Genomic DNA, 14,768 nt, shown 5'->3' on the forward strand with positions numbered 1-14,768 from the left:
TATCCCACCAAACACAAGAGCAGTCATCTTCTATTTTAATACAATTATGGGTAGAAATTATATGATGTAAAATAGAAGATCTTCCATAAAGTTTAGGATAGAAGAAGGGAAGACAAAAACAAAATTCCCATGAAGTAAAAAATAATTCCACATTGGTCCAGTACTCCATGAAACCAGAGATAAACTATAGTCCTCTAAGGCATTTACTTAGATCCAGTTCACCAAGACACTTCAATATGCTTCAAACTGGCTCATCATCATCCTCCTGCTATATTCATAAGCTAAAAATAGTGATCCATTGGCAGGGAATGCTCGAATCATAGTAGCTTTCATTCCAGAATATAAGGCTGCTATTCCTTCATTTTCCACAATACTTACAAGAGTTCCCATAAATCCAGCCTGTTTTCCAGACATGGAAAGAACCTGAATTCTGGATTTGATACAATCCACTGGGTATATGACAAGCCAAAGGCAAATTCCAGCAATTCCACCACTTAGCATCAAAGGGACAGGGCCTAGTTCGTCTTTTGATCTCCCTGAGGCAAAAAATGATCGACTCAGTTCATAGCCACCAAAGAAGAAGAAATAGCCCGGTACTTCTTGAAGTAGAGTGCTCGAAAGTCCGTGGTAGAAGCCCAAGAAGCCATCCTTTCTAAGGATACTCTTCACGACGGACCAGACTGTGTTCTGGCTTTTTGTTATTTTCCCTGACATTTCCATTTCGTGCATGGTCTGTAGCCGGCACTTCACAAGCTCAGTGGGGCACAGGGCCAGCGCAGCAAACACGGAGGCGAAGGACCCCGCAGTTGCGGTCTGCAGTTCACTCAGCTTCTCCTGTTTGTCCAATCCAACTACTTTCTTCACAAGCTGTTGGCAGAAGCCATAGCACATGAAGAGGACAGAGTTCTCGGCGACGTAGGCAATCAGCGCTGGGCCAGTCCCCTTGTAGAAGCCGCGGAAACCCACTTGGGAGTACGTCTTCAGGCAGCAGTCGGTGAAGCTCTTGTACAGGCCGGGGAACGTCTGCATCTTCACTTTCACTGTGTCGAAAGGCTGCCCAGTCAGGACACATGCTGTGCCCCCTATGGCGCCCGCTGTGAGGTCGATGGTGGCTTGGATGGCAGGATTGGACTTCATGTTCGCCCACTCTTCCGCTGGTCTCCGTGGGAAGCAACTCTCTGGAGCTCAGGGCAGGCGTCCCACAGCCAGACGCCCATTCTCCACTCTCCCTCCTCCTGGGGAGAAGCCGCTTAACCCCAGGAGAGGCCTCGGGACGCGCTCCCGCGCACGGAAATAACCCCCGGCTTGCCGGCGTGCTCGAGGCCCTCCAGCGTGCCTTGCTGCCCGCAGCGCCCGCCCCACCCCCACCCCCGCCCCGCCCCGCCCCGCCCCGCCCCCATCCGCCCGGCCCTCCCCGCACCCGTCCGCCGGGGACGAGGTCTCGGTACACACTTTTAATGAATTGTAACACAGAGATTGAAAGCTACTTTATAAATTCTTTCATTTAAGGGCAGAGACAATAGGCGCCGATGTTCGTGCTTTCCCCTTCGGCTAGGTTCCCACCTACTCCCCACATTTCTTACTAGGCAAAATAAAAGGGGATATGCTCCTGTTGGTCGAGCCTGGAGTCAAAGGGTCAAATCTAAAGACACAGAGGTTTCAAACAGAGAAGATAAACTACTTGGGGTTTTTTACATGACAGTCAGTGGCTGCTTTTGATCAGAAAACTGGAATGGCGGCTCTGCCGCAGGGTGAGGCCCCGCCGCACCTCTCTGGGTCCTGGTCTTCCCTCGACTGGGACGCCCCGGTGACGGTGGGAGAGGAAGCCTAACGCGAGCAGATCCGATCCGCGGTGCCGGCTGGAGAATGGCTATTTTCATGGCAACATCGCTCAGGATCTGGGGCTGAAGTCCTGCAAACCGGTGGCCCAGAGTCCTCATCATTTTGGGAGGTAGGATACGGCGTTTTTACAATTGGCTTGGAAAACAGGTATTTATGTGTTGCTAAGAAAGTTGATAGAAAAGAGCTGTGTGGTTCCAGCGCTCTCTAGAGCACAGCAGCGTACGTTCGAGATACAAATGCCAACAGGACTGGCTTCCAAGGCAAGGTGCGGTTTTGGACATAAGCTTGAGGATACCGCTTTTTAGGACACACCTTTACCTTCCGGATAGATGCTCGTAATCCCATTGTTAGAATTAATTCTCTTAAGGTTTTCATTCCAAGGCCTAGTTGGTGTTTTATTTTGGGGCTAAAAATAAAACGGAAGGGGCAGGAAGTACGCTGAAATGATTCTACCTTCGGAAACCTTTCCTTGTCTGATTATCTTTGGCTATCAGTTAATCAAATGAGGTACTGGGGCGCCTAGTGGCTCAGTCTGTTAAGCGTCAGACTTCTGCTCGGGTCATAATCTCACAGTTTGAGCCCCTTTTGGGGCTCTCTGCTGTCAGCACAGAGCCTGCTTCAGATCCTCTGTCTCCCTCTCTCTGCCCCGTTCCTGCTTGCTGCCTCTTTCTCTCTCAAAAAATAAATAAATATAAAAATTTTTTAAAAATAAGCGAGGCATTGAAATAAAAAATAAAAGTCCATTTGCAACTACGTGGATGGAACTAGAAGGTATTATGCTAAGCGAAATTAGTCATAGAAAGGCATATATTATTTCATTCATATGAGAAATTTAAGATACAAAACAGATGAACATAAGGGAAAGGAAGCAAAAATAATATAAAAACAGAGAGGGGACAAAACATAAGGGATTCTTTAAAATTTTTTTAATGTTTTATTTATTTTTGAGAGAGAGAGTGCGAGTGGGGGAAGGGCAGAGAGAGAGGGAAACAGAATCTGAAGCAGGCTTCAGGCTCCCAGCTGACAGCATAGAGCCCGTCTAGGGGCTCGAACTCATGAACCATGAGATCATGACCCGAGCGGAAGTCATGACCTGAGCCGAAGTTGATGCGTAACTGAGCCACCCAGGCGCCCCAGGGGTCTCTTAAATACAGAGAACAAACAGAGGGTTGTGGAGGGGTTGTGGGAGGGGGGAATGGGCTAACTGGTTAAGGAGCATTAAGGAATCTACTCCTGAAATCATTGTTGCACTATCTGTTAACTAACTTGGATGTAAATTAAAAATAAATTAATTAATGGGGCGCCTGGGTGGCGCAGTCGGTTAAGCGTCCGACTTCAGCCAGGTCACGATCTCGCGGTCCGTGAGTTCGAGCCCCGCGTCGGGCTCTGGGCTGATGGCTCAGAGCCTGGAGCCTGTTTCCGATTCTGCGTCTCCCTCTCTCTCTGCCCCTCCCCCGTTCATGCTCTGTCTCTCTCTGTCCCAAAAATAAATAAACGTTGAAAAAAAAATTAAAAAAAAAATAAATTAATTAATTAATTAAACAAAAATAAATGAATACATACATACATACATACTAGTGAGGCACTGAAAAGCAAATGGTGCATGGATAGCTTGTCAGCAGGTAGACTTCATTGAAGTAGATAGTGACCTGGCCTTTTCTTTGGAGAAGGCCCAAATGTCAGTATCTGACCTCTTTTCTCTGGATCACATGGTTTCTTTAGAGAATAATCTTTGAATCTTAACTGTGTGTGTGTGTGTGTGTGTGTGTGTGTGTGTGTGTGGAGATGTATGCCTTGGAAATGGATTTAATGAGACCAAAAATGGAGTAAGAGGGGTAACATTACTGCAGTAAAGTGCATAGATTTTCACCTAATTTTGTTTGATGCTGTACAACCCTTTATTTGTGCCTGCTTTCTCTGAGTTTGAGCCTCCTTTGGTTCAATTTACCTAGAAAGTACACTTTTCATCTGTGGGATGGGGAAGGAAGTAATTCTAGGGAGGGATAGGGATCCTGGACATCCAATAGCTCTGGATATACTTTAATGAATCCCCCATGTCCAGCCTCATGCCTTTCCCCCTTCCTTGGAAACTTCTGCCTGCAAATATTGAGCCTCTTGCAGGTTCTGTCAGTTGGGTTTGTCTCTCTTTGGTATACTGCCTTGCAGACATTTAGCATGTAACTTTCTCTGATCTCTGAATTTATCATTCTTTCCTCTGCTTTGGACTTCTGAAAACAGAATAACATTCCTCATTCACTGTTGTCTCATCTCTTACTCTTTTTGACTTTAGGGGTTCTTGTTATCTGGGCAAACTTTTTTTCCTAATGTTTATTTATTTATTTTGAGAGGGGGTAGGGGCAGAGGGAGAGAGAGAGAGAATCCCAAGCAGGCTCCCTGATATGAGCATACAGCCCAATGTGGGACTTGATCTCACACACCATGAGATCATGACCTGAGCCAAAATCAAGGGTTGGAGGCTTACCTGGCTCAGCCATCCAGGTGTCCCTTGGCAAATTTTTGACAAAGAAAAGAGCTATGTGAGAACACTGTGCCGTTTTACACTGGAAAAAGAATTTTAAATTCTTCATGTCATATTTGAAGGATTTTAAAAAATTTATTTTACTTTTTTTTTCTTAAAATAAACTCTATCCCCAAGTGGGGCTGGAACTCACCACTCGAAGATCAAGGGTCACATGCTTTAGTGACTGAGGCAGCCAGGCACCCTGAGGGATTTTTTGTTATGTTTTTATATTACCCTCAAGAAAGTCAAGGAGAAAGAAATAAAAAGCATATTTTAATATTTATTGTAGAAGCCCTATCAAGTTATCTAGAAATGCTTTTAATATATTAATGACCACGGAGTGTCAATTAATTACATCTGGTTCATTGTTTATTTTTTAAAAAACATGCTGAGTTTTTACAAACACAAAATACATAGAAAACTGCAATAAATCATCAACTACTTTTGTGTTAAGTTCATACATATGTTTTGGAGAAGCCAAATTAGTGATCAAGGCCAGGGAGCACAAGGGCATTAAAAGGGAAATGGTCTATACCTTCATTGAATTGCCAGACATAGTTGCATAAATAGCAGAGACAGAGATCAAGTTCCATGACATATATTTAACTAAATATATGGATTTGGAGACAACAGATGCCAGAATATATTGTATCACTGACCAGCATAATAGGCAGTCTTAAGCAAGTGAAACCATTTTTTTCTTACTAACCATAATGATGATACTTCTGTTCTAATTGTAAGCATGCCCTCCCAAGCATACATACCAGAAAATAATGGCATAGAATTTCCAGCTTTTCACTGAAGACCACTACCTTTGACAAGATGAATACCTAAATCACATGCTCCCTAGCAATTGGGCCAGATAGGAATACCAGAGAAAGTGGGGTGTGAGCCAAGGCCTGAATGACAAAAAGATAAACATGAGAATATCTGGAGACAGTTTCAGGAAAAGAGAACTGTACATGCTAAATATAGCTCTGTGGTGAGAAAGAGGTTGGCATTTGAAGTAAAGAAAAAAAAGTCCAGTATGGCTGTGTAGTGAGTAGTCTTCCTAGTGTGTATTTTCACATAGCGTGTATAAAAGATAAGAACCAGAGTTTAAGTCATTCAGAGGCACAAGTTGTCACAATTTGTCCAAATTTTCATCTCAAATAAAAATTTCATCTCCAAATTGAAAATGTCAGGATTTATGTAACTAAAAACTGAATATAAAGATCCCTTTTACCTAGTCTGTAGATATAATGAAAATTGGAAGCCATATTGACATGAATGTTTATTGCAGCATTTGGTATAATAAAAAAATTGTTGTGGAACAACCTAAGTGGCCAGCAATAGGGGAGTGGATAAAATGTTTTTTAAAAAATCTTTATCATGAACTGAAGCAGTAAATCTATATGTGCTGATAAGGAAGGATATTTATATATTTTTGAGTCATAAATTTTATAGTGGTATCTATAACAAAATCATACTTTTTTTCCTTTACCAAACTAAATATACATTTAGTTGTACACTAAATAAAGACCTGGAATGATACAGCTCAAAATGTTAACAGTTTACTCTAGAAAGTTGGTTGAAAGGGACTTTATCTTTTATTTTTTGTAAAAATCTCTGTATTATTTAATATTGAAAACTGTACTCATTGGAAACCAATTTGACAATAAACTTCATATATTGAAAAAAAAACAAACAACAACAACAAAAAAGAAAACTGTACTAATTAGCCAAAGGAACTGTGAGAATAGTGAGTCCTTTTGGTAACTCAGTACTTACTTTAAGAGAAATGGATCCCACTCTTTTTCAGTTAAGCTTTTCTTTTTACATAAGAGGGTAACTCTTAACTCTATAACTTATAACTCTGTAACTCATTATAGAGTTCTCAATATGAATAGAAAGCCAAGCTATAAATAAATCAAGTAAAAAACAAAGTTATAGTAGTTAGCAGAGTCCCTTTGTTTATGCTGCAGATTATTTGAAGCAAACTTTGTTTCTGTTGTAATTAGTTTCCTTTTTTTGTTTGTGTTTTTTTGGAGGGGGGGTTAATGTTTATTTATTTATTTTGAGAGAGAGAGAAAGAGAGAGAGAGAGAGAGAGAGAGAGACCATGAGTGGGGGAGGGAAAGAAAGAGGGAGAGAGAGAATCCCAAGCAGGCTCTGGACTGTCAGCACAGAGCTCAGCACGGTACTCCATCTCACCAACTGTGAGATCATGACCTGAGTTGGGCACTTAACCGACTGAGCCACCCATGTGTCTCGGTAATTAGATTCTTTAATTTGAAATCAGCCACTTAAAATAGCTGTTTCTTTATGCTTGTCTATCACTTTTATCATTTTTAATTCAAAATTATTTAATCCCTGTTATGTTCAGACATTAGTACATAGGCAATAATAGTTTGCTTTTATTGTTAATTTTACTGTATTCCAGGCGTTGTTCTAAGTCCTTTATATGTATCAACTCAATAGCCAACAACCAACAACTCAACAGCTCTATGAGGTACATAATATTATCACCTTCATTTTAATGATGAGAACACTGAAAAAAACAGATTTGTCCAACAGCACACAACTAATAGGTCACTGAGCCAGCATATAAACCCAGGCACTGCATCTCTTGATCTTGAGATTTTGATCTCTTTACTATCCTTTAGTAAGTTTACAGTGACTAACAAGCCCAAGTGCCTACTCTCAGTGAGTTTACAGCCTAGTGGGGGATGAGCCATAGGTAGTTTACACTTTAGAATGGTAAATGCATAACTGAGTATTTATCCCAGCAGACTACTGGAGAGTGCATGAGATTATAACAGACACTAAATGTGTAGTTGAGTACTTCATATCCAGTATTTGGTATGGTATAGAACAATAAGTATTTGTTGAATAAAAGGTAAAGAGTAGAAGCAAAGCCATAGTAGAGCTGCTCTAGATGGAGATAAAGAAGGACTTGTTGGAGTTGGTGACGTTAAGGTTGAGAATGGAGATATGTGGGATTTGGCCAAATAAAGAGTCTTCTAGATATGGGCTAAAAATAAGTGGGAAGATGTGGTGACACAAGGCTGAAAAGGTAATTGGAGTACTCATAATCTTGTGTTTTTAAAAAATATATAAACTTAGTCCTGAAAGCAGTGGTATACCTTTGAAGGGTTTTAAGCATGGGAATGACATGATCAAATATAGCTTAGGAAGATCACTTTGGTGGCCAACTCAAAAACCTAAATTGGTGAGAAAAAAAGTTTATAAACACACAACCAGTTAGGAAGCCATTGCCATTTGCTTGGCAAGAGATAAAAATGATTTGAACTAGAACACTGCCAGTAGAGATGAAGTAGTGATTGAAGAGCTTTTTTATAAGTACTCAGTAGTCAGAGGGTGAGTAGTCAAAAGTTATGGCTTAAGCTTCTAGCTTCAGTAACTGGGTTGGGTGATTGTGCTCTTTATTTTCACTTAGTCATAAAACAAGGAAGAGCAAGTTTTCAAGGAAAAGGAGGAAAGGAGTTCCATTTGGGGACATTTGGAGTTGAGTTGCCTGAGAGATACAAGTATTTCTAGTATACAGCTGAATATACTAAATCTGAAGCTCTTAAGAGATCAGAAATATGGATTTGAGAATCAGCATAGTGCTAGTAACTGAAATGGGAGTCAAACAATCACTAGACCATTTTGTTATTGTATGCCGCATCTCTCCTTCCTATTAAAGATGGAATTCAGCCATCACTGGTGTTGAGACCTTTGTAAGAATAAATTATTTTGATAAGTGACTCACTGTAAAGGCAAATATGGTGGGAGCTTTTCAGGTGTCAATGCTTTAAGTGTAGCAAAATACCAAATGTACTAAAACAGCATTTATTATCTACCTACCATCCTTTTTCTTTTTAAAAAATTTTTTTTAAATGTTTATTTTTGAGAGAGAGACAGTGTGACAGGGGGAGGAAGAGAGAGAGGGAAACACAGAATCTGAAGCAGGCTCCAGGCTCTGAGTCATCAGCACAGAGCCCAGTGCGGGGCTCGAACTCACAAACTGGGAGATCATGACCCGAGCCAAAGTCGGATGCTTAACCGACTGAGCCACCCAGACACCCCTCTACCTACCATCCTAACGTATTAAGAAAACTTGCTTCTTCTTATTTGCAAACATCAAGAAATAATCCAAAGTCTGATACTTGGGAGAAACCTTAAACCTCTGTATTCTGTACTAAAATCTTAAAAATTAGGACATTTTGGTAGAAAACAATCAGATAATGTGAAAGAGAAAATTAGTATTGTGAGACTTCCACCATCAGCATGTAGGATTTTAGACTTGAGAAGTCTGCACAGTTTTAACATTTCACTACAGATGTTTCCTGTCAAATACAAAATTAAAATGGGCTTTAAATGTTTGCTTCATGAGGCCAATTTTCAAACAAACCTTTAATCCCAACCTGTCAGAAATGAATTGCATGCAATAGTGCATTTTGCAAATTTTGACAGTTTTCAGAAATAGCTTAAATGTAAGGCATTAGGTTAGAATCTTAAGAACATGTAAAATTTAAGAATATGAAAATTATGTTTAAGAAATTTTGAAATACTATAGTGATGACTTCCTTTATGAACAATTTTGATTAACTAACATGGACACATCACCTCCGTTCTGAGAATACTATTAAATGACTGCAGGATTAAAGTTGAAAATATTTACAAATGCAATCAATTCAAACCAATATTGATTCAGTGAAAAGTACTCGATATGATAGCCTTTGCTTTGTTTCTACTATTTTAACCAATTGAGTGTAGTGCTTAAAAAAGAAAAAAAAGATAAAAATACTAAGTTTTATAAATAAAACTATAGTAACTCTTAAAGATAAAAATAGTAAGTTGTATCCTAACAACAATTAGGATAGTTTAGGAAAGGTTCTATACCTTGTGTTTTGTAACCTCCAAATAAAACAGGTGGGTTGGAAACTTAACATAAGGCAAAGATGGCATTTCCCAATTTCTTTGACCCTGCTGTGATTTCTTTTTTTTTTTTTTAAATTTTTTTTTAACATTTATTTTTGAGACAGAGAGAGCCAGAGCATGAACGGGGGAGGGCAGAGAGAGAGGGAGACACAGAATCTGAAACAGGCTCCAGGCTCTGAGCAGTCAGCACAGAGCCCGACGCGGGGCTTGAACTCACGAACCGCGAGATCGTGACCTGAGCCCGAAGCTGGACGCTTAACCGACTGAACCACCCAGGCGCCCCAGACCCTGCTGTGATTTCTTAAAACCCAACACATAACTGTTTCTTTTCCCTACAAACCAGAATCAAATCAGTCATTAAACCCCACCAAGAAACCACCTCAAAAGAAGATCTGATCTCCACTACCCCTAAAAGAGCAAGACACATTATGAGGTGAAAATTAGTTACTTTTATTTACTGTTAAAACAACTTTATGAAATGATTTGCAACTCTACATGGGGACAAATGCTTTCAGCAGCTGGGAAAATAGCTACCACTGCATGGGAAAACATATGAAACTAGTTTCACTGCCTGCAGACTAGACTCTATATCTTATTGCTCTCAGACGGCATTAGAGAGAAGCAACAGCCACTTCTGGCAAATGAGAAACAGCAGCAAAGTCCTGCAGTCAAGGTGTGATTACTAAGGTTGAACTGTTCATTCCACTAATCCTACAATTTTCCTACAATCATTTATCTGTGTACACATTCCTACTTCCTAAAGAATAAACACCTAACAAAGTGGTTATGACAAACAAGATAGCAATTCACATTTATATTTGTCTGTAAGACAAATTCAGCAACAAACAGTGGGGAAAATGGGAACTACTATAAAGTTACATCTAGTCCAGGTGATGAAGCCAAAATTATTCTTTCAATGGTGAGCAATCTAAGGAATGAAATTAAGTATGAGAACTCTTCTCACTTCTCTAGGAGTGATTCTAGCTCTTCTTGCAAAGAGCTGAGCTGCTCCTTTTCTCGGTCTTCCTTTTGTTTGAGTTCATCCAGCACAGCCTGAAATCTGTTCTTGAGAGCCAGGTTTTCGACTTTCATAATGAGATCCTCCTGTCGTTTTGCCCTATCCTGGGTCTCTTGGAGTTTGCCTTTCATATTATCAATCTGTTTCTGAATTCCCATGACCAGCTGATTGGTTCCCTCATTTTCTTGGTGCTGTTCATCTGATTCATTCAACTTGTCCTGTAGCTGTCTTTCCAAATCTTCCTCGGTGTCAATGATGTTTATATCTTCTTCATCTTGATGCTGGGTCTCATCTTCATCTTCACTGCTGCTGCTGAGGTCATTGAATATCTCCCGAAGCTCATCATGTTCTAATGAGTCATGGCCCTGCCTGTGACCAGACATTCCTGGAGAAGAAATATCAAGGCCCTGATTTTCTGTTTCTTTTGTTTCATCTTCAGCAATTATTTCCCAACGAGTACTCACAGCTTCAGCATCTGTACTCAGCAACCGCTTCACTTCTTTCTCCACATCTGGAGATTCAATATACTTCTTCTTTGCTGTCTTCCGGAACCGTCTCTTTCTGACATTTTTAAGAGGCAGAGTAATTCCATGGTTCCATATAAACTTTTTCTCTTTGTCCTTATCCTTTTTCTTGCTTGCTTTGGGATCAGTAGTAGCAACTGGTTCTTCCACAGGAGGATAGAGATCACCATCGACTGTGGAGACAAGCATCTGACATATATCAGCTGTCTTGTAAAAAGTTTTCTTATCAATGGTTTTCAGACTTTCCATAACACACGGAAGATCTACCAATTTTGAGGCCAATGGGACCCGGTCCACTCTGACGATTCCATGACGTCCATCAGGGTGTAACTCAATTGTCAGTCTGTCCTTCAGGTTGACATGACCAGACTGTACTGCCCGCCTCACAGTAGAGGCATATTCTGGAGGTAGCCGTAAGATAAACTGGCTCTCTAGTTCGTGAGGAGCATCATCTTTGCTCTTACTCATCTTTACTTCTTTGAGATTCACTTTTCTGACAATCACTTGTTGCACTAAAAAGTTCCAACAGTTAGAACGACCAGTTTGTTATGAGCTGAAATCTTAAGTGCAAAGAGTTTTAAGCAGAACAGGAGCTAAGCGTCTATTTTGTCTTAATGTTGAATCAAGGCCCAAGTCTATATGAATTTGTCGTGACAAAAAACCAGTTAGGTGCGTTTTAATCTATTAGCTGCAATGCAAGTTTCAGCCTCCAGATGCCGCTGCCGGACAATGCAGAGGGAGCTAGCTAGCCGGAAAGCAAATGGCGGCTTCTGCGGAATGATTTTCGACACAGTAAGTAAGGCCCAGCAGACAGTCCCAATCCACACTCTCTCACGGAACAAAGATATTCAAAAACCGGGGCGCAGTGAGCTCTCTTCGCCTTGGGTACTTACAATCCAGTGACGATTATAAACCTAGCTTCTCCGGACAGGAGCTAACGGAAGGGGAAGCCACTCAGAGCAAGACGGCCGGGCGCCGAGAGTCTTATTCAGTCTCTTTATTCCTCTGTTTTTTCCGGCTCTTAGGAAAGTGATCCGGTACCGATTAGCAACGGAATGGCGGAGGGCAGGCAGCGCGAAATCTCGCCGAGAGCCGCAACTCGCAGAGCCAGAAGCGATAGCTCCGCAGCTCGGCAGGTCTCGGTCCGGAGCGGCAGACCGAGCGAAAAAGAAAGCACTACGTCATCCCGCCGGGCGGGAGAAGCGGCTGTGAGTGACAGCACGACTCAAGCGGAAGTGCGGGCTGCCCTAGCTTGCGCAGGCGTAGTAGTGCAATTACGCCATCCGGCGACTTGTCCTCTCGTGAGAATTTGACTTAACGCGATGAACGCGATAATATTTCATAGAGAGCTATTGCTTTGAAAATATTTAGAGGCAAAGCTTGCTAGAAAGACGTTAGGCCCTTATGTCACCCTTTCCCGCTCCGCTAAGCCAGAACTTTTACCGGTCGCCGTGGGGCCGGATAGCTCCTAGACTGCTGAGTGATTACCGGAGATAGGGCGTCCGTGCGGGAAGCGTCTTTGCATCTGTCTGGAACCTCTCGGATGCTTCCACACGGTATACCAATCTGAAGCAGATACAAGAAATTATAATTAACCATACAGAGGATTGTAAAGTACCCAAATCAGTGGAGTGAGAAGGAGAAACTGACCACTATATAATTCTAAGTATATATTTTGTTGATTATGAAAATGCCCGAAGGGGACTCACGATTTAGGCACTGTGTTTTGAAGGACCCCAAGGGAACATGGGTGATTACTCTTTTTAATATGTTTGATGTAGATATAAACGTAAACAGAAATAAGTGTATGGGGGCACATAATCGTTTAGGACACAGTTGTCTGACAAGTGGTCTAACTATAGAAGAATAAAATTGAAATTTAATTAGGATTTTTTTCATTCCACGTCCACTATTTTGAAGCTTTTCTACTAGTCTCTTCTTTGCGTAGTGAGGTATTCATTTGCTTTTTTTGTAATATTTAGGCCTAAATATCTAAGAGTTTCCACTTGCTCCTATTCATTTCCATTTATTTTTTAATAGGATCAGTTAGATAAAGTATCAAGGTCATTAAATTTAATCTCTGTCCTCTAAAATATGAACAGCTATAACTAAATTTAAAAACTCGCTTAAAATGTGATTAACACTTTCAAAATTCGCTTTGTTTAGGCACTTATTGTCTCTTTCACCCCAGATTGGAAGCTCTGTGATAATCCAGAGTTTTCAGTCTCCCATAGTCATCGTGTCCCAGTGCCTAGTACGAAAACATGGGAGACACACAAAAAAATTTGCTAATTGAATGAAACAACTGACCCATCTAGAAATAACATATAGTCTAATTCCCATAATAATTTGTGAGGGAAAATATATTCTATGTCACCTTAAAATGAGATAGAGCCATGTTATATACATTTCTCTCTAGTCAAGGACAGTGCCAATTATGAGTGGAGAGTTTTGCTAAAAGTGTGTGTGAATGTGTCCTCTTTGGTTTAGGTAGACTCTGATACCTAATCATGGGAGGAAATTAAAACGGCCTGGCACCAATTTGGATTTTTTTGTTAAATTTGAAGTAGAAATTAGGTTCTTTCAGATAACTACATTAGTTCTCTTGGTTCTATGATGTGTTGAAGAATGTTCACTGATTTAACTATAATTTCAGGATCATCTGTTTCCTCTTTTTGATGGTGAGCTTTTTTTCAGTGTGATTATCCCTTAATTATACTTGGTTTTACTTCATTTGTAGCTATAAGAGTTTTATTTGCTAGCCTCTGCATGGTACTTTATTTAACCATATAATACGTAAGGACATGTCTATACATGTAAATAATCCAAATATTACTTTGCATTTTAATTGCCTGAGTTTTATGATGCTCAAATACCTTTGTCACAGAAAGTAACTTAAGATAAATTCTATGTAATTCTGATTTTCCAAAATTATTATCTATTTTAGTTAGTAAATCTTTATATGGAATGTTGTTGAAGAAAATTAAAAGGATTAACTGAAGTTTCCCCTCAGGTATCTACCTCCTTCAGTCCTGGAACATATTTTCAGCTTTTGAGTTTAACACATTTTATAAATGCTGTTTTTTGGGGGGAAAATTACATTGATCCTAAAACCAAGGGCTCTACCTCATCACACATTACCCTAATGTCTATTGATAAATATAGGTTTTTTTTAAAAAAAATCAAGTCCATTAGACATACAGGAACACTCTAAATTGATGAACGAATTACACTTCTGTGGTTGTTCCATGGAATATCTATGATAGTAGGAAACCAAAGATTTGGGAAGAACAATAAATTCCCCAGTGAAATGCTTCCTTCCTTTAATAAAAGTAGTATCACAATCAGGCTAATGCTGTATGCTTGAAAATTCCCTTTAAAAAAATTTAAATGTTTTTTATTTATTTTTGAGAGACAGAGACAAAGCATGAGTGGGGGAGGGTCAGAGAGAGAGGGAGACACAGAATCCCAAGCAAGCTCCAGGCTCTGAGCTTTCAGCACAGAGCCTGACACAGGGCTCCAACTCATGAACCATGAGATCATGACCTGAGCTGAAGTCACTTAACTGACTAAGCTACCCAGGCACCCCTGAAAATTCCCTTTAGTAAACTTTTAAGAAACTTTTAAGTTGCTTATACTGTGGAGGTTAAAAAATTATGAGTGATAAAAGAAGCCCTGCTTATATTTTGGAGATCACAAATTACAGGATAAGGAAATTTCAGACACCTCAGGAAAGTATACTTCTATACTCGTATATCATTTTATAAACAGTAAAAAGCAAGTTTATAGGGATGCCTAGCTGGTTAAGTCGGTAGAGCATGCGACCCTTGATCTTGGGGTTGTGAGTTTGAGCCCCACTTTGAGTGGGAAAATTACTTAAAAATAAAATCCTAGGGGCGCCTGGGCGGCTCAGTCGGTTAAGCGTCCGACTTTGGCTC

The 14,768-nt window shown here is 40.4% G+C and overlaps 2 protein-coding genes across 2 annotated transcripts; both read right to left on the reverse strand.

The window, feature by feature from the left end:
• Positions 1-231: 231 nt before the first annotated feature.
• On the reverse strand, positions 232-1,137 carry LOC124527876 (mitochondrial ornithine transporter 1-like). Its single transcript, XM_047101188.1, has one exon. It carries the CDS (start codon positions 1,135-1,137, stop codon positions 232-234), a length of 906 nt encoding a protein of 301 aa, XP_046957144.1.
• An 8,580-nt stretch (positions 1,138-9,717) lies between these two features.
• Positions 9,718-12,005, reverse strand: TAF7 (TATA-box binding protein associated factor 7). Its single transcript, XM_047086021.1, has one exon. It carries the CDS (start codon positions 11,296-11,298, stop codon positions 10,249-10,251), a length of 1,050 nt encoding a protein of 349 aa, XP_046941977.1. The 5' UTR covers positions 11,299-12,005; the 3' UTR covers positions 9,718-10,248.
• Positions 12,006-14,768: the final 2,763 nt, after the last annotated feature.

This window comes from Lynx rufus, unplaced genomic scaffold, assembly GCF_022079265.1.
Source record: "Lynx rufus isolate CCGP_SWC_20201006 ecotype Redwood Valley unplaced genomic scaffold, mLynRuf1.p SCAF_1, whole genome shotgun sequence".
Classification (NCBI taxonomy): Eukaryota; Metazoa; Chordata; class Mammalia; order Carnivora; family Felidae; genus Lynx; species Lynx rufus.